This window comes from Catharus ustulatus, chromosome 4, assembly GCF_009819885.2.
Source record: "Catharus ustulatus isolate bCatUst1 chromosome 4, bCatUst1.pri.v2, whole genome shotgun sequence".
NCBI lineage: Eukaryota > Metazoa > Chordata > Aves > Passeriformes > Turdidae > Catharus > Catharus ustulatus.
The window spans coordinates 64,379,094-64,402,625 of NC_046224.1; the positions used below are offsets into that span (position 1 = coordinate 64,379,094).

The following is a 23,532-nucleotide window of genomic DNA, read 5'->3' on the forward strand; positions in this document are numbered from 1 at the left end:
CAACTGGGAATAATTCCAGTGATTATCCGTAATGTCTTAAAGCATGTCAAAACCACACGAAAAGGAAGGTAATAGAAATGCTTTTAAAAGTTCTTGGGCAGGGTGAGTGCCCTTCTTCCTATTACCCTTTCAGAAAAGGAGAGAGGAAATTTTATAATCTGACCATAGTAGTAATTTAAAATAGTTACTTCTGTTTTATTGCAACACTTTCTAAAGACATGGAAAAAAGATAGCTTTTGGAGAAGAAAGGAGGAAAGGGAGGAAGTTTGAACCCTTATTGCTCACCTCAGCAGAAGGTGACTGAGCACTGACCTTGGACATGAGTGTAGGTATTAAGTGATAAATGTAATACCACAGCTGCTTCCCACTCAGCTTCCAGTCATGTGGGGTCAGTCCTGGCTGTGGATGGGCAGAGTCTTTCCTTTACGTATGGTGGTTAAGATACCATCCCTATATATATATATATATTACTTTCAGACGTGATTCATGTCAAAACAGAAATAAACCATGGAAGCATGCTTTGGCAGCTCAGGTTTGCCTGAATTGGACTACTCAGCTTGAAATTGAAATGCCCCCACCACCACCACCTTGGCCATGGAAGGGAGAAAATACATTAAAGAATAATCTGATAAAATACAGAACTGTATCAGGATAAGAGTTTAAAAGAAGGGCTCGACTCTACATAGTAAGTTTAATTCATAGAGCATTGAAAGAAGAGTTAGGCTGAAAATCCCAGGACCAAGAGAGCAGGACCACGAGTGCATGCTCAGGGGTGCAGTGGTTCATAGTCGTGATTTCCCCAGCTCCTGTTGGCCAAAATCTGCACTAGCTAGCCTTGGAGCTGGGGGGCTGTGTGCCATTTGGCAATGCAAGCAACAATAGCCAGGCCAACTTTAATCTCCCCTTTTAAACTGGAAGATTAACATATTAAGGATACCAAGAGACAAAAAACAATAGGCTCTGGAGGTTGTGCAACTGAAATCTACTTTCAGGGCTTTCCAGAGGCTAAGGCCTCACACTCATTCCTGAAAATTAAGGGGCCTGGCAGTCAACACAGAAAAGGACAATAGATGAAGAGAAGTTGTTCCTCAAGCTTTCAAGTCACATGGAAGCAGGCTGATTGTTATTTTGATATAATTATCAGCTGAATCTGCTGCTAAAGCCCAGATAGTGACATAAGAAACAAAAGCAAGGAGAGGAACACAGGAATGGCCAGGCCTAGCTCCCAGAGAAAGGTCAGCTGCAAATGACCATGGCAGAGGAAAACTTTGCTATTTAGGTAAGACCCAGGGAATCCATTTCTCCCCAGAAGATGTCCAGTTCTATCTAAACTGATGTCTTTATTCATTCTTAAATCCCCAAGAATAATCCATCAGCAACACCAATTCCAGCTTACCCATGAAATCCTATTTGGAATTTGGTGATCAGCACATTAAGAGAACCCGGGATGTCAAGTCTCACTGCAGAGCAAAGGAATAATACATTAATTAGTTTCTCTTCCAGTTGGAATTCAGTGAGCAGGCCAGGAAACCCAGGCATGGTTCTGGAAGGAGGAGGCAGCTGAAGAAGGGGTGTTGCTATTGCCTGGAGCAGGGAGCTGGTGAAGGTCACTTTAATAGAAGCAGTGGGACAGTTCATATGGGGGTTTTATTTTGGCTCTAACCAGATACTAGAATTATTGAGTAAGAAAAAGTTAAATTGATGGAATATTTTAGCCTAGAAGAAGAAGAAGAAGAATTAATTTTAGAAGAATTCTAAATATAAATGTAGTTCAATGCGACTGGAACGTAAACATTTCCATTGTGTATCCTGCTAGTAATGTTATTTTCTTTACAGGACTGTAGTCTGTTCTACTCCAAAAGTTTCTGCCTCCCCTGTGTGAAGGAAAACCTAAATGCCTTTCCTTTGGAAATAAAAGGACACATGGATAAAAGGAAGCCCCAGCAGAAATCCTGCAAAAAAAACGGATACAAAGCATAAATCTTGAAGGCCCAAGAGCGAGAGTTCTTTGGCTGGGGTTTCTCCTCTCTCTGCTTGGAGACTATCATGTTGCTCCTTTTAAAGAAGTGACCTTCATCAGCTCACTACTACTATAGAGAGCAGCACATTGCCTTGCCCTTGGCGTGGGTTCAGACATCCCCGTGCAGCGCCGGCTGCGCCAGGGAGCGTCTCTGAGGTGCTGAGGAGCCAGAAAGGAAGGCAGATGAGCCTGCTGTCACCATGTGAAATGCTTGCACTAAGAAACCAAACAGCACAGAGCATAGGAACCACATCCAGATTTTCACATTTGCTATTTTAGTGCTTTGTGCTGTTGTTCTTGATACTCCTACAGTGTTATGAAATTCCGAAACAGACTGATCTGGCTTAATTCAGTATATACCCAAGAAAGTCAGTGTACACCCATTGTTAATCTGGCAGTGCTGTCCTGATAAGATTGCATTAGGCAGGGATTTTAAAGCTTAATTTTCAAGTCTAAAATGAAAGTGCTGCGAGAAAATGTCATAAACATAATACCTACATTTTTCAGTATGGTAATCTTAATGTTATCACAGCATTGAGACTTGAGATTCTGAAGGTTGGTGCTTCTGCAATCAATAAAAGTATTTACAAGTCCCTTGCACTTGCAGTCACTTTTTACTTAACCTTCCAGTCCATGTCAGCACAGCAACTGGAGAGGACCATGAATACATTTGGCTTATGCTTTACAATAAAGATGACTTCCTTTTGGCTTTCAAAGCAGATAATCTGGAGATAGAAAAGTTCCATTAGTACACTCAATTCTTTCCTGAATCGGACAAATAAACTGCAGTTGTAATAGAGATGTCAGAAACAGTTTCAGGCAAAAAAAGATAAAAAGGTTCTATGTAAGGCAGCAATTTGTTTAGCTCAAAAATTAGCTTCTTCAGGTATCTGTTTTGACTGTCTTAAGATTTAGGTGGCTTTTATGCAAAACCAGAGTCACATGCCTTAAGGATACATCTAGAATGCTCCCTAATCACAAAATCACCTTTTTTTAGTCGAGTTATTGTTGGTCGTTGCTTCAGAACCTGTCAGTGCCTTAGTTAACATCTCTTTTTTCTAACTCTTCCACCCATATAATTTGTAACAGGACAACATCAAAAATCTGCAATTTTAAAAGAATGAACATGTGTCTGTTAAAAGAAATCAAGATTATTTCAATGAGTTGTTTAGGGCATTTAAGTACGCTAAAATCTTTCTGCTTTCTGAACTTAGTATATTGGTGCCCTCTGTTCAGGACTGAAATTTCTTGCAGTGACTGGAGGAGAAATAACAGACCTATTAGTAGCTTTTTCAAGCCCTAAATGCCGTCTTAAATAAAATATATATATCTCTAATTGTGGGGAAAAAAATCCATGTTAGGAGGCAACATTTCAGATTCCTTTTTGCAAAAGACTACACTTTGAGGGAAAGTGATACTAAACTTATGTAAGGTTGGTATTATATTTCAGTTTCATGTTAGGAGCACTGTTTAAAAGCTGTGGAGTGTCTGTGTCTGCTCTGTATAAACACCAAAGGCATGTCCTGTGCTAAACCCACAACTGAAGAGAGCACTTTCCCACCTTGGAATTGTAGTCTTACAAGCAAGCTGCTAAAGCAACATGGTTATGTGAGGTCACAGGATATGTTTATACCAGCAATCACACTTGAAAATTTTTTTTTCTGGATTTCCCATTGTTCATGACAGATTGTACTCTTAAAAACAGATTTTAAAAGCCTGCCTAGTGCAGTTCCCATGTCAGTGAGAATGGGATCTCATCTCTCTGACCTGTTATCCCTCCTGTTCAGCTTCCTCTGTACCTTTTTAAGACAAATGCAGTTATGCCATTTATCCATAACCATTATATTTCCCTTATTTCCCTTTATGATATGACTGAGGAGTCATTTAAAGCCCTCAGAAATTGCCATGCCTTTAAGTACTTGCTACGTTGAACTGCAGGGGGAGAAGACTCAGTATTAAAAGGGAGCAGAACCTCAGAGCAGAACTACAGAATATTTAATTTGGCTCCGTACAGCTCAGTTATTTATTGTACAGAGGGAAAAACCAAGTCAGGGATGCCTCTGATTCAAGTTACCTGGCTGTGAAGACCTGGTAGGTGCAGAAAAGCCAGCAGGTACCACAGAGGGACAGCAGCTGTGTTCTGGCATCTCTGGTCTATGCTTGACGGAAAGGAGACTGCCCTATGTGCCACTTGGTATTTCCTGGAATGACAATGGATTATTATCTGTGCCCAGCTGTTAGAACTTATGTATTCCACATTCTTGTATTCCCACTGAACATGAGCATTATGGTCTCAGTATCATCATATTTTGGCATATATGTGATTTCACAGCCTGAATGATACCATGCCCAACCTTTCCTGCTCTTCATGGATGCACAGCCTTTACAGGTGATTTTCACTGGGGTCTCCAAGTACTTTCTGCTGCTCGACATCAGATCTTCCATGCTCCTGAGCACAGCTGATGAAGAAACTCATATCTTTTTCCTCTGTTGTAATTTTCACTTCAGCACCTTCTTACCAGCTTAAAATATCCCCAGATTCTGGACGGAAAACAGCTACCTGTGACATACTTCCCTGACTGATTTAATTGAAGATGTGCTCATTGAATTAGTCAGTGCTGCCCTTCACACAGAAGTGCACTTGTTGAATTCCATGGATGTCTCAAACCAGCCATACAACCCATGATAATATGAAAGACCACAGCTGGATGGTGGGTCAGCACCAAACTTAGGTAATATATAGAGATAAATGTATATGCAATGTCTCTGAGTATGTTACACACCCACTCCTGCTTCAAAAGGTGTCTGACAATGCAGAGCAAAGCATCAGTACTTTAAGATGCTTCAAATATGCTGCCTTTTGAATGTCACATTGCAGTGAGTTCCTTTCCTGGAGATAAAAGATAAGCACAAGTCATTAAATTCACTTTTAAAAATACTTTATTTTTTTAAAACCATTAAGGCAAAACTGTGTTTCAAATTAAGTTGGTTTACATTCAGTCTGAAAGGATTAAAGCACAGAGGTTCCTACCAGTCTCTATAAAAACACCGTGAATTCAACATCTTATTTTTAAAGAAAGTGGAAAAAATCAGAATGTAAAAAAGAAAAAAAATGTTTAGTTCAAGTTTTTTCATCCTAGATCAGTAGGCTGGTAACGTTTGAGAATGTGTCATTGTAAGTAGCTAGATGTGATTTTAACATTCACAAGTGCAAGATACGTTGTCTTTCCTAAAAATCCCTGCAAGACCAGGGCATCCATTCGTCCTTGGAAGTGTCATTTGCATTGTTCTAATAGAAGGAAACTTGGGAACTTGGCTCGAATTAGCGGTTTTTACTGGGAAACAAGCATTCCATGCGAATTAGGTTTGACTACTCCTTGCAGGAAATGTCTGCTCGTTCTACATTCTGTATTTACTGTAGTAAAATGAACCCAAAACCTCCTAAAAAGCAGATGACTGGGAACAATAAGCTGTTTTGTTTTCTCTTTAATATTGGTATCTTGATTAAATGAAACACTTGTTAGCTCTACTGAAAAGGGTTTGGCAACATTAACAACACAGTGCTTTTTTTATGTCCTACCAGATAACAAACCATTTAAGATGTGCCGGAGGGCTTCAGCATCCCAGGGCGCTTAAGCTGTGATGCCGCATTCCTAGAGAAAATTCTGAGCAACTCTTTGTAAGAGCTGTGGAGCAGCAGGAGCTGCACGGGAGGCAGCTCCCAGAGAAGCTGCTAAACCAGACTCTGTCAAAGCACTCAGAGGGGGTTCTGGAGCACATCGATAGCAGCGAAGGGCCGAGGCACAGTGACTCCATAGGGAGAGCTGTTCTGTGCGGGAATGAGCCGTGCCAGCCCCTGGATGGGCCGGGGCGAGCAGGGCTGGCTGCTGGCGAGTGAGTCCCCTGCAGGAGGGCCGGGGTGACTCGCTCCCAGCTCGGCAGCACATCCCACACAGGCTCCTGGGACACTGCACTCCTACACACCCCGAGTGCAACACAGCACTGCTGTGCCGCCGGCATTTCAGCGGCTCAGGACCTCCCCGTCCTGCCAATCTTTTTCTTTCAAGTGGAAAGAACGCCATAAACTCCTGCCATTGAGAATAAGGCTGGTGCCTTTACCACAATAGGGATTACCTGCATATCCAACCTGAGAAAACACATCAAAATACTACTACTACTACTTCAACTACCTCGTGCGTGATCTTGCAGTCCTTATTTAAGGTCCAGCCTGTAATCAGATCCATCTCTTGTGCATGCTGCCTATCCCCTGGCAGAGGCAGCTCATCTGAAATCGAGGTCCTTGCAACAGGAATTCCATTACGAAACATCCACAACAATGGAATCTGACACAATAAAGGAGCTCAAGCTAAAAAACACCCCAGCTTCCAAAGCAGAAAAAGATTTTAAAAACCTGTGAGCACAATGGAAAAAATAAAGGAGTAAACAGCCTTCCTTAGGGTGGGCTCAGTTACACAGTTGGTTTGTGCCATGAGAAGTGACAGTGTGAAGGAAGTGGCTGCAGGTTAGCACAGGGAAGTGCAGCACAGCTTATGCAAACATGACACAAACACCTTAGGAGACAACATACTTGTGTGGTGACACTGATGAAGTGAAAATGCCAAGCTGCAGCAATTTGAGGAAATAAAATGTTATATGTTACAAATAAAAAGCACTAAGTACAAATGATAGCTAGAACATTTGTAATAGATTGTGCTCGTGATAGCTACTGTGTTTGGTGATTCATACGGCAAAATAAAAAGTAGAAACCTTTGAAAGGTACCTTCATCCCTGTATCAGATTTCCTTAGCTGGATGCTGTAGGCACAGACTGTCACACCTGCATGCACCAGACACAGAATCCCTACGAGCAGACTCTGAATTCTATTTAAAATCCCACAGGAACCCTCCTGTAGGGAAGCCAATAATGCCATTTCAACATCTTGTTTTGCGCTGCCAAATCATGTTTGAAATACATCTATAAAAGCAGCAGGCTGGCCTCAGGGCAGGTGGCAGGGAATAATCCTGAGTACATGTTGTTATTCCCAGTGAGCCACAAGTCAGCTCCTCAGAAAACACTAGCAGTAGTGCACGAACCAAATGCAGCTTCTTTTTAGCTCTTTCCAAAGGAAAATGAGCTACTATGCTGCAAAACAAAGATGAAATCAGTTCTACACACTATTTTTCCTATTGGTGAACTTGAGTTAAAACCTCGATTTTGGGATTGCAGCTATTCCTCAACTAGACTTGTTTTTATTAAAATTAAATAAAAGGAAGTCTGTGCTCTATGTGAAAATATATTTTAAAGTTTTGTTATAATTGTCAACACCAAACACTGATAACTTTGAAGAACTTGTGATAGCTCTTCACAAATGATACAGCAATAAAAGACCAGACAGGAATAAATAGCAATTTTCTTTGACATCAGCCCCTTCATCCTTAGCCCATAAAAGTAAATACTTCCTCACTGTACAAAGGGTTCACAAGATAAAGTATGTAACAAATATTTAAATTAAATAATTTACACATTTTTCTTTAAGCACCTCTGTAATTAATTTAGTGAAAGTTTATACCTTGCAATTATATTCTTGTATTTTATAAACTGAAACAGGAAGAAATGCTATTACATTAAATTTTAAAAAAATCCCACGACACATTACATATCAATAATCTCATCTCAAACCCACATATAATTTAAATCTCCAGTAAAAGAAGGATAATAAAGCTGATTAAACCTAAATACAAAAACAATATGCAACTGATTATCAGGAAAGCACTTGGGACATAAGCAAGCACAGATACCATGCTCCACCTTACATTCCAACACTTCCTAAAGGATGAGGGGTTTCTGAGAGGGACCATTATTTGTAAGACCTTATGCTTAAACAGTACCACGACAGCTGCAAATGCATTTGTCAAATGCAGTTGCAGATTCTCAGCTAAGTCACAGGGAGCTTTTCAGGAGAGACTGAAACTGTTCCTCTGCAGCCACAGCAGGATATCCCCCAGCTGCTCTGCCTCAGATGGGCCTAAGCTTGTCCAGGCTTTCCATCAGGAATAAGGAGGAAATTCAAACTCAATCGTATGTGACCCAGCTCTCGTGATGAATAAATCTCCCCAAGTTTCAGCAGTTTGAATAAACAAACAAATGTTTAGATGCTTATTATAAGCTCTTTGATGTGCAGCCTTGTGCCAGCTCTCTCATGAGAATGGGCTTAGTGCAACTGCTGGTATTTCCAAGATCTGCGTGGGGCAGGAATAATGCAAAACTCTGCTCTCTGGCAGCACTTCAGCTCGGCAGCAGCTGCTGGAACCAAAGCACAAAGGCACATGGAAATGGCAATTAACGCAAAACACGGTTTCTTTAAATGCAACGAAAGATGCAGTTTCCATAAGTGGAAACTCTCCTATCAGGTGTCAGTTTGTGTTTAAAGCAAAAGTGGGATCGGAAATTTGGGAAGGTACAAAGTAACAAACTTTTTAAAAACAGTTTTAAAGGAAATATTTAAGGAGGAGAGAAGAATGAATATCAGATTTCTCTAATGCTTGGCACAAAACCTTCCTTTTCTTCTCCCCTTACCCTTTGACAAAAAGTACCTAGGGCACCAGAATAAAAAAATAAATAAATATTTCTCCCCCCCAAACAATGCTCAAAACGAGTAATCTCTAGGTTTGCTGAAAACTTAAGTAAGTCTTACCATTGTTTCCCAGGACCTTCCTCTGTGCATCTGCTGTCTCTTGCCTTAAGCTGTTTATGGGGCCTGGTTGCTAACCAGAATTCTTCCATGCTATGACAGTAAAATGAGTTATGTTGGCAAGAATCAGATCCAAACTGATTACCTGATGAGCCACTAAATCTTTAATACCATTTAACTCCTAAAATCTGATCACTTTTCTTCCCTCCACAGATGGGTTATTTTAAAGTATTAGTTTATCTGCACATAGGGGAGATGCTGAAACAATAGATCAGAAATAGATCTGAGACTAGTTTGGTTTCCAATTTTTTAAAAAAAATCCACATAAACAGAGTAACTTTAAAATCTCCTTGCCCAAAACCTGCTGTACTCACCTCCTGAAGGAGCAAATGTAACTCCTTAAAAACATAAAGTAGAAATGAGAAGTTCTTTTGCTCATTAATTCTCAGGAAAGGAATTGTCTGCCCTGTCCCACTCTTTGAAGTGACTGTGGGAATGTGCAGTGGAATCCATCCAGAATTTTAGGCTGTGTTAACATCTTGTTCATATTTCTGTAATTCAGAGATGTGTTCTCTTTAATTTTTTTTCTTTTCTCATTAAGGGTCTGCAATTTAATTTAAAACAGAAATTAAACTTTTAACGTCCAAGGAAGTAGTTAAAAATGTATTGGTTTTAAAATTAAAAAAATTATGCACTTTTCTCATTCTAATAACAGGATCTTGTCACAAGCAGCTGCTAAAACAGAAAAATAAAATGCTATGTCTTTAACTGAGTTACTCTATTTGCAATTCTTTATAGCTTTGTTGAGAGTTTAAGTATTTATTATTAATTTTCCATGTTTTTAAGTGGTACTAAAGTGTTTTAGCCACTTTTGAGAACAAGTGCTGGAAAAATAGTTATGCACACTGACTGTGTCTGATTTTCCTGATAACCTACAGTACACCTAGACTATGGAATACAACTTTGAAATGTGCCCTTTGCAAAGATCTGAGCTTTGGGGGGAAAAAAATTCAAGTTACTCATTTTTTTTTTTTTTAGAAGATAAACTAAAAGTTGGTTCCCACAGTTTCAGAACATCATTCCAGAATGGCTGGTATTTTGATAACTTTTTGCATCAGCAATATTGCAGATCAATTATTTCCACAGCCTAAACCCCACAATTCCTCAGTGAAATAGGGTTGGCTGGGAGAATAAAGCAGCAGCATTCCTAAAATCCTTTGTTTCTGAGGGCACACTGTGTGCTGCTCTGGGACACAAAAGGCAGCCCATTTCTCATCTGAGAATTCCTGGCAAGACCAACATTCCTCTCTGAGTGTTTGAGGCCTGTTCTTCCTGCTGGCAACAGGGAAGGGAAGGCAAGTTTTGTGCACATGCAGTTACTGTTTCTATCCTGCCCTAAATGGTCACCAAATTTGAGGCCTGTGCTTCAATATTTTACACTAAACATATCTATATTTATCTATAACTTGTGCCACAATCATTGCTCAGATAAACCCCAAGTTGCTTTTAAACCTGCAATTTTTCCAGCGTCCAGGTGTGCCTGTGGGTCTGGACAGAAACAAGCAATGTCTCTGAAATAGGAACGACAGTGTGATGTTGTTACTTCATCACTCAATCCTTGCAGTGAAGATTCTGGTGTGTTCAAATGTGCCACAACAAAACAAGTACAAATTATCCTCCTGTGCCACTGAAAGCTTAACTGTAGTGAAAATGCTGGGATTGCTCCTGAGACCTCATTATTGTGAAACAGAAAGTAAAATTAGGAGGTAATTATGTGAATTTACCATATCAAAGAAACGAAAGAGAAACAGCAGAGTGCCTTGCATGCAGCCGGCAGTTCTGGGCAGCTCTCTGAGAAAAGAACCCACGAAGTGGCAAAGTCAGGAAGCCATTTCCTTGTGGCTTATTTTGCACCAGGAGCACAGAAAGTGTTGTTCTAAAAATCAGTTTACTCCTAGAATCATGATAAACCTACTCTCATCTGTGCTGCCTTTCGTACTATGACAGAGTCTGACACATGCAAGCACTGCTCTTGATATTATTGTCACCTTATCCACACAGACAAAATCTGGTGAAAACAAGTACCAAATACTTCTATCAATGAGGCCAAAGAAGGTATAGAAATATATCCAAAATTAAGCAGTGTATTCATCAGAAGAGTAAACAGGTCCTAACAACTATACTGCCAAGACACTTAAAGGAAGCTGGTGCCTTTCCTATCCAATCATTCCTTTGCAGTAGAGTGAAGAATCACTGCTGGAAAGTTTAAAAGTTTTTTTTTTGTGGTTTTTTTTTTTTTTTTTCCCTGGGGTAGGATCAGATTTTTCAGTCTCTCCAAAACTCTTGCTAATTCAAAATAATATTTTTATGTCAAAACTGCATCCTGAGCTATTACAAGTTCTACAAAAATGCAGGGTATACAATATAAGTGTTATTTTAACATTTCCTTAAAAGACTTTTGAAACAAAAACGTCCCATCAGTTTATCATGTTTACTCTTCAAGACACACCTGTTGGAGCATCTCTGCTGTATTTAAGATAACTCTTTGGATTTTGCTTGATTCCATAAGAGAACCATCTTTTAAACATGCTAACCCTAAGTATGCCAACGTAACACTAGATGAAGCTGTACGTAATTTCATGGAATTAAAGCAGCAATGGATCAAAGATCTTTCCAAATTTTTAGAAGTATATGGACAGTAATATCCAGTAATATCCAGCCTAGACTGAATGCTTTAAGAAAATGTGTTAGCTGGTTCTCAGTAATTACCATTAGTCAAAAGTGCATCATCTTTCTGATTGTGCAGTTACCTGGAAGGAAGGTGCTGAATTTGTTATCTTAATACTAAAATGACTAAGCCAAGAGAAAATACAATTTTGTTCATTTCTGTTACTTAACATTCTGATTTATTATACAAATATGTATTCCTTACCAATCTTCAAATTTCCAAATAAAAGAACCATTGTAAGACACTTCATTGAGCACTCTGACCAGTATTTTTATGCAGCACTTTTTCAAAAGAAGACAAAAGATCCCAAACCAAAAGAAGTGTAACACTTCAGTTCCCCAGTTTTAGATTTTTTCTGCTCTGGGCTGAGTGAACTGCATGTAACTGTACAAGTAGTTTTGCTCCCATCTGTATTTCTCTGTCTTTAAATATTGTGGAAAAAATACTAAAAATCCTTAATACATATCCCTGTAGATTTCCTGTAGTAAAGGGTGTAAATGTGCATCAGATTCAGTCTTCTTGATTATCTGAACAAGCTGAGCATGCTCTGTGACCAGCTGTCGGAGGTCAGCCATTTTTTGGAGAAGTTTTGGGAAGAGGAACGTGTCGTCAGGATGGTTGTTTTGCAAGTGAAGTTTCAGTACATGAACAATGCTCTCCTGCATTTTTTCAATGTGTCCTACATTTACAAGACCAGGACGATCTGTTCTCAAAACAAGCAAAAGAATACAGGTCATAAGTTTATAATGATTCCTCAAAGTGTAGTTAGTGGTAGAATTGAATCTTCCAGAGGATAGAAGCTTTTCCATTAAAATTTTTAATTCATGAGAGGGGAATATTAGAATTTACTACCTTAGAGAACAAATATGTAATGCTTACCTCCGCAGCAAATAATGGCAGCAACAAAAAGGGATATATCGCTATCATCCAAATCCAGCGCATTGAATTTCATTGCAAAATCAAATTTTGGCTCCATTATATCACAGAATGGCTTTCTCAGGCTTTTCAGGAACTCCCGGGTTATAAATCCATTCCCATAGGCCACCAGCATCCCGTCCTTGTTCATCACAGAGGCCAACATTGCAAATATGGCTTCATACACCCCATACTTCAGTAGTGTCACCTGATCGTTTAAGTCCAAGTTGGAGAAGCCTGGGATGGATTTGGCAAATTCCGTGAGTTCTGTGACAGTCTCCACAGATGTACACTGGCAGCAGTGGAAGATTCGAACTTCTGCTTCCTTGTTCTGAATCCCATTGGCTACCAGTTTTGCCACCAGGGTCTTCTCTGCCATACATAAGGTATCCATATCATGTATAACAAATGGCTACAGAGAAAAAAACCCACTAGTTCAGTCACTAAATAATGGTTATTTAATAGTTTTCTTCCTAAAGAATAAGAATTTTGATAAACTTTAATTTCCATGCTAATCAGAACTCAACTGTCAATAAACCCTGAGTTCTTTTAGACTTCTCATCAAGACAAACAGTGTATGACAAAATGCAATACCTAACAAGTCTGCTCTGCAAACAGCAATGCAAATAGTCAAATGCAAAGATGTATGGTGTATCTTTTATTCAGTTTTATCTAATAGTTACAGCGAAGCTCCAGCACCCCTGTGCTTGGTATGCACAGCAAAAAGACTTTTATTACCTTCTCCAGAAGTCCAGTTTATCCTGCCTACACTCCTACTGATTCCTAAACTAACTACACTTGATGCACACCATGATGCTTTTTGAAGTACCCCAGGGGGAATACAGACAGCCATCTCAATACATAGGGCAGCATATTTGCATAAGAATGTGAACCCTGCACTACTCTTGTGTTTTATTATCAGATTTTCACAGACAATGTCCCAGTTGTCCCAACTTTCTAACTGCAGTTGGTGCTGAGTCATTTCTAAACAGAGAATCCCAGTAGAATGCCAAACACAAAGTCTATTCCATAATCCCCTTTCAAAAGGTACATGCTTTACAAACAGATGAGCCACTCTCTTAAAACATCACATCAAAAGCAGCATTCAGACTTTCTTAAGAACAATCAGAACTCAGAAATATTTTGATGCATATCTGCAGATCAACAACCAAAACGAAGAACAATTCACTAAAGAAAAACAACAAACCCCAGTGCTTCACAGCCTAGCAAACCCAGAGCAGCTGGTCTTGAACAGAAACTTAGCTCCAAGCACCCTTCTCGTGTTGCCTTGCTCATCTCAGATTAAACAGCATGGGGAACTCATAGTGTTCTGTCAGGAAGTCATAGGATTCACTTGTTTCATTCAGAAAATTGTCCAACAGGTCAGGTTCCTAGGGGTTTTTATTTTTAAATGTTTATGGCTGCTGCACATTAATCTAACTCTAATTCCGTGTAACTCCAGCACAGTTACACACAGCAGAATTTTACATGGGAAAGTGGACATGAGTGGAAAGTGACAAAGCAAGAAACACAACACATCTCTAAACCTGTAAAAGATGTGCACTGTCTTATGCACTTAAAAAAAAATTAACGTCATTTCAGCATGCAGAAAAGCAGTATTGCTAAAGACTTGGGAGCTAAATTAAAAAATTACACCATTTCATCATGAAAAATGCTCATTCATCCTGAAACTAATTGTAGTGGTGCCAAAAATTAGGATTCACTGAAATCAGCTGTTAATGCACAGTTCTGAAACAGGTGAGTTGCTAATTACAACCAAACCCCCCCTACTTTTAAGATTTGTTTTTCTGTTGAAAAGTCGAAAGAAAATGAAAATGTTTGTTTTCTTAAGAGGTGATGAAATAGCCTAAAACACCTTTGCTCTTCCCTGCATATGGAAAAAAAGTGATAATAGCCTATTTGCAACATCCATGGGCTGATTCTTCATTAATTTTTATGTACATATTCATGTGGGCACGTGTGTGCTGGTCACTGTTGGCTGGTCAGTCCCCTGGCTGTGGCCACACACATTCAAATACAAGAACTGGCACTAAGTGCTCTAGGATCCATCCCTGCACATGTGACACGTTCTGGCTTATGGTCCTGACACAGGCACAAAATTGATTTACTGCAATGAGCAGCTAAAGGTGGTATTTACTGCAGGCTCATGTCAGCCTGTACTCCTAAAATGTTTAAGCCTGTGCATGCCTCTTTAGTGCAATGGAAAAGACTGGGATAATTCATGTGTCCCTCTTCTAATGCAGAAAACTGTAGGCTTAGCTAGACTTGACTATTATATGCCAAATTCCATAATGCAGAAGACAGCTTGCTTACAATTTTGATAACACTCATCCCCACACTTATACGGTTTTCATTCTGGCATATATAAAGTTTCTTCCCTGCAAATTTTTACTGAAACAAGTTGCTGATAAAATAAGATACTTAAATTCTATATAAAAGTAACAAAAATCACAGCAGAGCTTAAATAAAGATGCATAAAGTGAAACAAGCGAGTCCTTACATCAGTTATACTCTCCCTCCCATGTGCTACCAAACAAAAGGCATTTGATCAAATTAGGCAGACCTTGGCTAAATTATCCTGAAAGAAAAATAACTTCTACAGCATATGTGTCTTCACAACCTTGCTTGCTTCTGCCTTTCAAAGGAACCATACAGAAAGGACCAGGAAGGCTGGGTGAGGAAATGGCCAGCACTGTAAACAAAAAATTACAAACTCAAGTTTTCTTTCCCCTCCTGCTATATTATTCTGATTAAAACAAAAGCCAAGCAGAGCACCTGTACATCCTACAAGCTAATAGTACCTATTAGCATTTGTAACAGAAATACCTATTTTTTTTCACAGTCATAATAGGAAAATAATTTTATACCGTTCTCCCCATATCAAGAGGTATTCAGATATCACTTCATTTTTTATTAAGAACAATCATTTAGGCTTATGAGTTTCCACTTACAAGATAACCACCTGATTTTCCTAAAGCTTCTTACTATTCTGATAGTAGTTAAAACCAACCATAGATATTTGCTTTGAATAGTTCACATCTGTATTACCATGATATTTATTTTCTAAAATATTTGCTGAAGAGTCTAGCAAATTATTACAATCACGTGTCTGTCAGTTTTACTTTAAAGTAACAGAATATGTACTTACTGGATTGTTATTGGTTTTCCCTGCAAGGATGATTCTGGCTTTAACTTTGTTCATATTGAAGTTTTTCAGGTAGGCATCATGAATTCTTTTGGCAAGTGATTTAAGATCTGCCATTTCTGAATCTTCTATATAATTTTCACCTGTCAGAATTTCTGCTTTGAGCTTGGCCTTCTCAGACCTTGGCATTCGTCCAAAACGTATTGCTGATGGGAAGACATAATTGTAAAACAAACACAAATTATACAAGAACTTAAGCCTTTTACTGTTGCTGATTAGAGCAGTAAGATTTTTCTGTCTGAGGTAGAGATGAAGAAATTGCCTCCTTCCCAACACAGTGACTAATATGATAAACTGAAGGAAATCAGGTGTTTCAGAACACAAAGTGCTATCTGCTGTGAGCTAGAACACATTACTTTTCCCTTCTACATTACCTAAATATACTTGTATTTTGTTTTCTCCTTACTGAGTTCTACAGCTCCCAATGTGAGACTCGAAGTCCACCATGGGAACTCTTGAAACACTGAGTAAACTCATGACAGGAGCTTGGCAGAAAGCACACACATGAGCTGGAGAGCTGCAGTGGAGTCAGGCCTGAATGTCACTGCTGGCCAGGACCTGCAGGGACATCCAGCTCTTTATTCAACTCATCTGTACTGCCAGTGGGAACACCAGCCCAAAGACCTGCATTTACAGCTCAAAGGCTTTAGACAACACAATCTCCTCTACCACAAACACTCCATACTGCTTTCTCAACAGACTAGCCCTTCAAGATTGGAGAGGAGAACAGTCTGAAAATCCAACCCAGTCATTGGGATATTCTTCCAAGAGACAGGAGATGCAAGTCTGAAACACCTCTGGGTATGGAGGTCTCCTGGTTTTTGGGCAAGTGGTCTTGCTATTCATGGGCACATCCACATCCTTCCTCAGTTTCAGTTCCAGTTTCAAGCTAAGCCAGCCCCGTTTTACCCTTGGGAGGTGTGAAAGGGTTTGAGATGGCTCATACAGTGAGCTGCTTGAACTGCATTTCAGCACCCAGCCAGTGATGCTGAACTGCCTACACTGAGCAATTCAAGGCATGAACACCACTAGCCTTTCAACATGCCCAGGGGTCTTCTCATCACATAAAGAGGTGACTCTAGGCATGATCTGAAATATGGCTGTGGACTTCAGTGGAAGTCCAACAAGGAAAGCCTGTTCAGAATCTGGCTTAGGTGCTTTCTTCCCCTTAAGCATGGGTAGTCTCACCACGCCTGTTGAAAAAGTGGAAGAATACCTGCTCTAAATTAAAACTTACAATTTTGAGATCACAGGTGTAAATTTAGTTGCAGTGCTTTTCCTGCCAGCAAGTCGGCAGTCATCCCTTTTCCCTGCTGCCTCCCATGTTTGCTGCAATCAAATTGTGGCTATTCCCTTCAACTGGAGCACAGGTGGCCACAGAGGTTTTAGTAGGATGAAACAGCTTCACATGGATGTCAATTCCTGCCAGCTAGCATGGCTCCCTGCTCAGCTCCCAACCTGGGATGTCACTTTGTTGTCCAGCACACTTTTGGAGGATGGTTATCCCCAGTCTTGCAGAGACTACCAACCTTCTCCCAATGGACCTCAATCTCAGTCAAGGCTTACCGCAGGAGAGCCAGGCTTCTGCAGAACCAGAAAGTCAACTCTCACAATGCCTCCTGCTGGGACTGTAGACTACAATGTCACAAGCAGCTTCCCCAACCATGTTCCCACCCCATTTATCCTGACTGCATAGTTTCTTGAGGAAATTTTTCTCCTAACTTACAGCTTTTTACCTAGGCCAGCATTTTTACCCACTTTCACATTGCACCTGCCCCCAAGTTCAGCCTGGGAAATATCAGAGCTGAGCAGGGAAAGCAAACTATGGTCATCTGGCCAAGTGAGATGTGCTTTGTCATGGCTTGGCCTCTCCCTCCTCACCCGTGTTGCTCAGCGAGCTATGTCCTGCACAGAGAACTGCCTCATGGGCTGAAACTGGTCTGTAAGCCACAAGCTTGCCACCCTTATCTTAAATCACTGGCACAAACAACAACATAACTTTTAAACTGGACATCTAAACACTCTGTATTTTTACCATTCTGTTTAACAAACAATCTACCAAATTCCTGTTGCACAGTCAGCACAGACCTTTGCCCTCCCCCCCTCACTTTCTGAACCATTTGCCCAAGGGTTGTTGCACTGTAACCTGACAAATAATGAAGGCTGCTTTCCACAGATTTCTATCCTCCTTCACACTCCTTCACAATGAAAGCAGTTGCTCTCCTCCTACTCTTCTACAAAACCCTTGATCACAATTCTTCCAGTATTGAAATTTGTTGCAATAGGAGTACTGGTGCCAAAGTTCTGGGGTGAAGAAAGCAAATAAATGGATATTCATATGGACAAACTGACATGCAGCACAAATGTGTAAAGCTCATAACAGCACATTTGGCAGCTCTGTATCAACCACCTGTATCAACCCCATCAGGGAAACTGGTGATCTATCCTGTAAAAAATCTGAGGTTTAATCATGTGAGAGTTAAAATGCTATCCAAGTGTCTGCCTCCAGCAGCAGACTCTGGGTAGGACCAAACAAATTAAGGGCACTCTTACCTACCATTATGTGACATTCCAACTGAAAGGCACTTTTGAAAACGACAGTATTGGCACTTATTTCGATTTTTTTTCTGAATTTTGCAGTTGCGATCACATTTATCATAGATGAGTTTTAAACGAATTGTTCTTCTAAAAAAGCCCTATAAAAAGTTTGAAAAAAATAATATGTAATGTTAATGAATGTTGACTACTAAGCTTCAATCATACAGGTAATTTTTTTTTTTTCTTTTACAGTTTATTGTAGAACAGCCTCTACCTCAACTGACATCTCCAATCTGCAATGCAAGGTTGGTCACGCACTGCCCAACCACAGGACAGCAAATCCAGAGCTATCACAACATTTTGTGTCACATCACAGAGCAACATGTCATTTAGGCTGTGGGACACACCTGGCTTGGAACTGGTTCCTCATCTCTAATAGATATTCTGCATTATTCCATAAGATTTACATTCAAACGGTCATATTGACATGATGCATGAAAAAAAGCTGTACACAAAGACCATTATTTCTCTTCTGCTACCTTCTAACACAGAAAAAAAGATGGAAATCTAAAACAGCAGAGGAAAAAGAAAAAATCTTACAGTTCATGGGTCATATCAACCCCAAGAGTAATTGGAAGAGTACTTTATTAAGAGTAATGTGTAACAGAGACATGCTCTGTCCCCAAAACTACAAGAAGTACAATACTAAGGGATTTGGGCAGCATGTGGTAGAGGTGAGAAATTTGGGATTTGTTGCTCTTATAACAGGAATGTGGCATACTCCTCCCAACACAAATAAAACACTAGTGGAGCAAGAAGGCTTTGATTTTTTTTTTTTGGTCACAGTTCAGTGTATGGTTTTCGTATTTCGCTACCTACATGCAGAAAAGCAGCATTAAAATTATCATTGTGAATTGCTCCAGCTTGATGAAGATCTGGTATTGAGTTATGGTATCTGGATGACTTACTTCAGTAAAAAGACCACAGACAGGTTTATTATTTAAATAATTGTAATGGCTAGTGTTACAGTAATTAAGCATTTATGTACCAAATGTTAATCTTTATATTACCCCATAAATAAAGCAAAATGATTTAGTTCTTAAGAAGAAAATTATGACTGTACCTTACAACCTTCACAAGCATGTACTCCATAATGGTAGCCTGAGGCTTTATCCCCACAAATTCTACATTCAATGTTTAATGCTCCACTGGGTGATTCATCTATGCTACCTGGAGCTATGGCAAAATTAATGGATGAAGGACTGGATGCTGGTGAAAGGGTGTCTAAAAAAAAAAAAAAAGAACACTTCATAAATACTATACTATCAAGATTGATACAATTTCTTACTAAAAACCACACAAAAAATGAGCTTATTCTAAAAAAGAATCTTGCATTAATAGTCATTAAGTGAACTAACAATTTGACCACAAGTCTTTGAAGAAGAATTCACATTCCCAGTGCAAACACACACAAAATACAAGGTGTACCATTTTGATGTGACACAGGATGTCAAGAAGGAAAAGGCCTTACTGAACTGACTCTGGCAACGAGAACTAGATGGGTGATAATGGACCCAATAAATACACACAGCACAAATGTTCTTTGCAGAAAGGTTGTGAACAGCTCATCTTGGCTTTACACTCTCCATCTCTTGTGCTGCAGGGATGAGCAGGGCACCTCTTGTTGCAGTACCAGAACAGACACATTCCTACCTCACACAGTTACACTTCAGACACACGTAGGGACCCTCGACCTTCGAAAAGCTACTCATAATTTTAAATAACAATCTAAACTGAGGCCTGAAAAGCAGACAGACGAGTCCTGCACATCAGTAGAAAGGCTGAACAGATGTTAAAAGGAAGGTAACATAAATGCCTGCTTCTAAAATAGCCTAGCTCAGTTATTTTGTGTTTTTCTTATAATTGGCATAGCATTTCTGAATTGTACAATGAAATAAACTCACCAGACATGCTACCAGTAGATGAACATATTACAAAACTAACACGTTCCTTAATTATTTCAATTAATATTTCCACCTTGTTTGAGGAAAATATTTTCTGAGGCCAGAATTTCTTTTATCTTCCATCTTGCAACTCGCACCACAAGACTTCGGCAAATTAATGGGTGTGTTATTTTAACAGACAGATTAAGAAACACTCATGAATGTAGGTCAGCAAGTATTATGTTGGAAAAAACCTTGGCACAGAACCCAAAGTCTGCATTGCCAGCGCTGACAAGCCCACAGGCATCAGAGTCATCAAGAACAGCCTAAATCCCGGGATTTTTTTAAACTGTGATTTCATTTTACTTGCCTTATGGAATTTGAGCCTCGGAAGTTTACATTTTGCATGCTCTTTACCCACAAAACCAGTACACCTTGTACACACCTACACTCAAATAAAGGTAAAGCCTCCAGCTTCTGAAGGACCACATTACACACAAATACACACATACATAAAGCACATCATAACTTTTCCTGTACAAGGCATCTCTCTGATGGGAAGGTCTGCAACCAGAGGGAATAAAGTCAGTTCTAGAAACACTGCTTCGATTGATAGTGCCAGGAGACAGCTCTCCCCATTCCCTTCAAATCCACACTGTTCATTCAGCTGCCTCAGTTCTGTTATTCCAAGGTGAACAGGGATCACAGGCTGGGAATTGATCTAAAGTAAGAACCCCCAAAACAAAGCAAAATGCAAACCAACCAAAAGATTAATAGTAAACTACTTCAAATGGCTCTCCTGCTAAAAGACTTGCAAACACCCAGATTCAACAGAAAACCTTACTGAGATCACCACAGTGTCCCACACCACTGCAATGATTCCCATTCTGATCTCCCAAACTAAGCCTCTGACCAAAGACTATGTAGCTTTATGTTGCAGCCATTCTTCAATGATATTTTTCTAATACATTAACTTTAGCCTTAAGTATTTTAAGACCATTCCATAATCAGTTTATATATTTCTAGCATGACTTCATCATAAAAAAACAATTATTGCAGTAAAGTAGTTATTGATTTCTACCATTCTATTTATAAAAGAAAGTTTTATGTTAAACCAAACACTCTTACCTGTTATAACTGATCCATCAGATCCTGGACCATTTCCCAGTGATTGGAATTCTGTTAAACTTAAAGCTCCAGAACTATCATCACCTAGAGACTGGGACAGGTCTTGAATGTTCTCCATATCTTGTAGGAACTCTCCAGATAAAGGGCTGTCTATATCCTCCTCCTCCAAGGGAGTAAGGGGATAGAGCTGGTTTTCAGTGTCCACCATTTTGATCAAGTAGAGCAGTCACTTAAACTTCTTTTTACTGGTGAAAGAATAATTAAAAAAAAAAAAATCAGATCTCTTAAAGAAATATTTGAACCAGTTGCAGCACACTGAATACAGGATTTCTAATCCAAAGGTGAAATATTATACAACAGTCGATTCCTCTGGAAGTTTTATGCAACATGAATCATCAAGAGCACAGGGTGGGGAAAACTCCCCAAAAGACTTCAAGATGAACGAGAGTTATGACAAGATCAATCTGTAGATTGCTGTTTTCTCTCCATTGCTGAGACAAGTGTTTCTACAGAAGGCGTTATGCACTTCCCACCAAAACTTATAATAATCAATATTCTACTCACTTTTCTTGAGGAGGAAAAATAAAGGAGATGCTGTCACTATTACTAAATTGCCATCTCATTCTACAAAGACCATTAGTTGCTCAATTTCTTTGAAACATGATAGTTTTAACTAAAAAAGGAAAATAATTCCTATGTCACATAGTGCAGTAAGCAGGAATATGTAGGAGACTAAGTATGGGAATTTATCCATAATTTCCAACACCAGTTACAGAAAATAGGGATGCTACTGTACCAGCTGTGCTGGTGAGTGAGAGCTGGACACACAGCATGGATAAGCCCAGTAACACCTGGAACTAACTGTACTGTTTGCTCTTAGTTATCTACCCACATCCCTGACATAAGCAGAACATACTCAGACTCAGAAATGAGAAACCCCTTGTACGTAATTTGTGAAAATAAAGTTAAATTCTTCTCTGTGTGATGTATCTATTTTGTGATGCAGGAAAAGTATAGAGCAACCTCCAGCAACCCAGAGGAGACTGTGAAATTTATCTCCCTAAAGAGCCATCAGCAAAAAGAAGAGAGGAATGGCAGAGCATATGATTGGCACTGTTCCTTCAGTGTGCTCTCCATGAAGTTCTCCTGGGCTAAACCAGCTGTTCACAGCACAGAAACATTACATTCCTCAGCAGACACTCAGCCCCAGGATAGCTAGGAAGGTTCCAGTCAGCACTGGGCTTCTTGTACCAGTATTCGCTGCTGAATCACACACATCTCTCCAAGTACCACTTCTTCATCCAGCACACACATTTTTAAAAGATTAAGAGAACACTGAAGTCTACCTTCAACCAAAATAGGCATTATCTGTGAGGAAAGCAAAGGAAAGGCTTGAGAGCCGACCTCTGAATGTGGCAGCAGCTCCCTGGTATCGCTCAAACCACACCATACTTTTCCACTTTTACAATCAATATGTAAAATTCAGCAGCCTTCTTTGCTAAATTTCTGTAAAAAACAATCTAATAGCTAGTGAAACATAAATGGAGTGCTTCTTGTTTTAACTATTAAATTACATACCCTTTTGTACTTTCAAACACTACAGGTAAATTACAGCTGCTTAATCATTAGAGCTCTTGTCAATGATTAACTGGTACTTAAGCAAGCATGGCGACAACATAAAAATTTGAAGACTGTCAAAATATACTAATATTCACAATACTGACAATTTTTTTACTAAGCACTGCAAGTCTTTAAGTAATATGTCATACTTATGCAGTAAATTGCTTTCTGGCTCCTCTGCATTCTGTGCATGTTTACACATGCATATGTTTTCATTGGCAGGTTTCACATAATATGCATTGATCCTTGCTTGAATGAAAAAAACCTTCTAAAATAAAAAGGGTAATTTAATATTCATAGAGAATTTCGCTTTACAAAAAGCCCTGTACATGTTACAACAGTAGATGTAGTAGATGCAGCATGATGATTCCACTCAAAGATCTGTCCTCTAAGTATTTACAGAAATTCTGTGCCACAAAGACATCTGCAGAGAATTTTCTCAGTTTTCCATACAACACTTTAGTCTCCATAATCCCTTTCCTAACCCCTTTCCTACCCCCGAGTACCAACACACACAAACTGAAATCAAGAGAATAGAACATAGAAAATTAAGGACACCAATTCATGTAATTATAGATGTAAGGTTAAACAGGTTTTACTCTCTCACATCCTGTTATCTCTGAAATATGTCTATTTTTACAAGAAGTCCTTTCCCACCACCTCCCTGTGAATACCCACTGAGTAACTTACGTATAAACTTGAAATTGGTCCCAAAGAAATCAG

General features: G+C 39.4%; 2 protein-coding genes across 9 annotated transcripts in view; one reads left to right on the top strand and one right to left on the bottom strand.

Moving 5' to 3' along the window:
• Positions 1 to 18,923, top strand: part of CDPF1 (cysteine rich DPF motif domain containing 1) — a 31,569-nt gene extending 12,646 nt beyond the window's left edge. For 2 of the 3 annotated variants that reach the window (XR_004417628.1, XM_033057133.1), the window contains one exon: positions 1,837 to 2,613. Coding sequence is in view for 1 of the 3 variants with exons in the window: in XM_033057133.1 (XP_032913024.1) it covers positions 1,837 to 1,980 (144 nt within the window). In the remaining 2 variants the exon portion in view is untranslated. Of the gene's footprint in view, positions 1 to 1,836; positions 2,614 to 18,370 lie in introns of those variants that run through there. The other variant, XR_004417629.1, reaches the window with a different exon arrangement.
• The window catches only part of PPARA (peroxisome proliferator activated receptor alpha), a 55,960-nt gene continuing 37,370 nt past the window's right edge, over positions 4,943 to 23,532 (bottom strand). For 5 of the 6 annotated variants that reach the window (XM_033057130.1, XM_033057129.1, XM_033057128.1 and 2 more), the window contains 6 exons: positions 21,190 to 21,434; positions 19,242 to 19,402; positions 18,138 to 18,276; positions 15,524 to 15,726; positions 12,319 to 12,766; positions 4,943 to 12,142 (listed from right to left, as the gene is read on the bottom strand). In XM_033057130.1, the coding sequence (XP_032913021.1) occupies positions 11,895 to 12,142; positions 12,319 to 12,766; positions 15,524 to 15,726; positions 18,138 to 18,276; positions 19,242 to 19,402; positions 21,190 to 21,397 (1,407 nt within the window). In that variant the 5' untranslated portion in view covers positions 21,398 to 21,434 and the 3' untranslated portion in view covers positions 4,943 to 11,894. Of the gene's footprint in view, positions 12,143 to 12,318; positions 12,767 to 15,523; positions 15,727 to 18,137; positions 18,277 to 19,241; positions 19,403 to 21,189; positions 21,435 to 23,532 lie in introns of those variants that run through there. The other variant, XM_033057132.1, reaches the window with a different exon arrangement.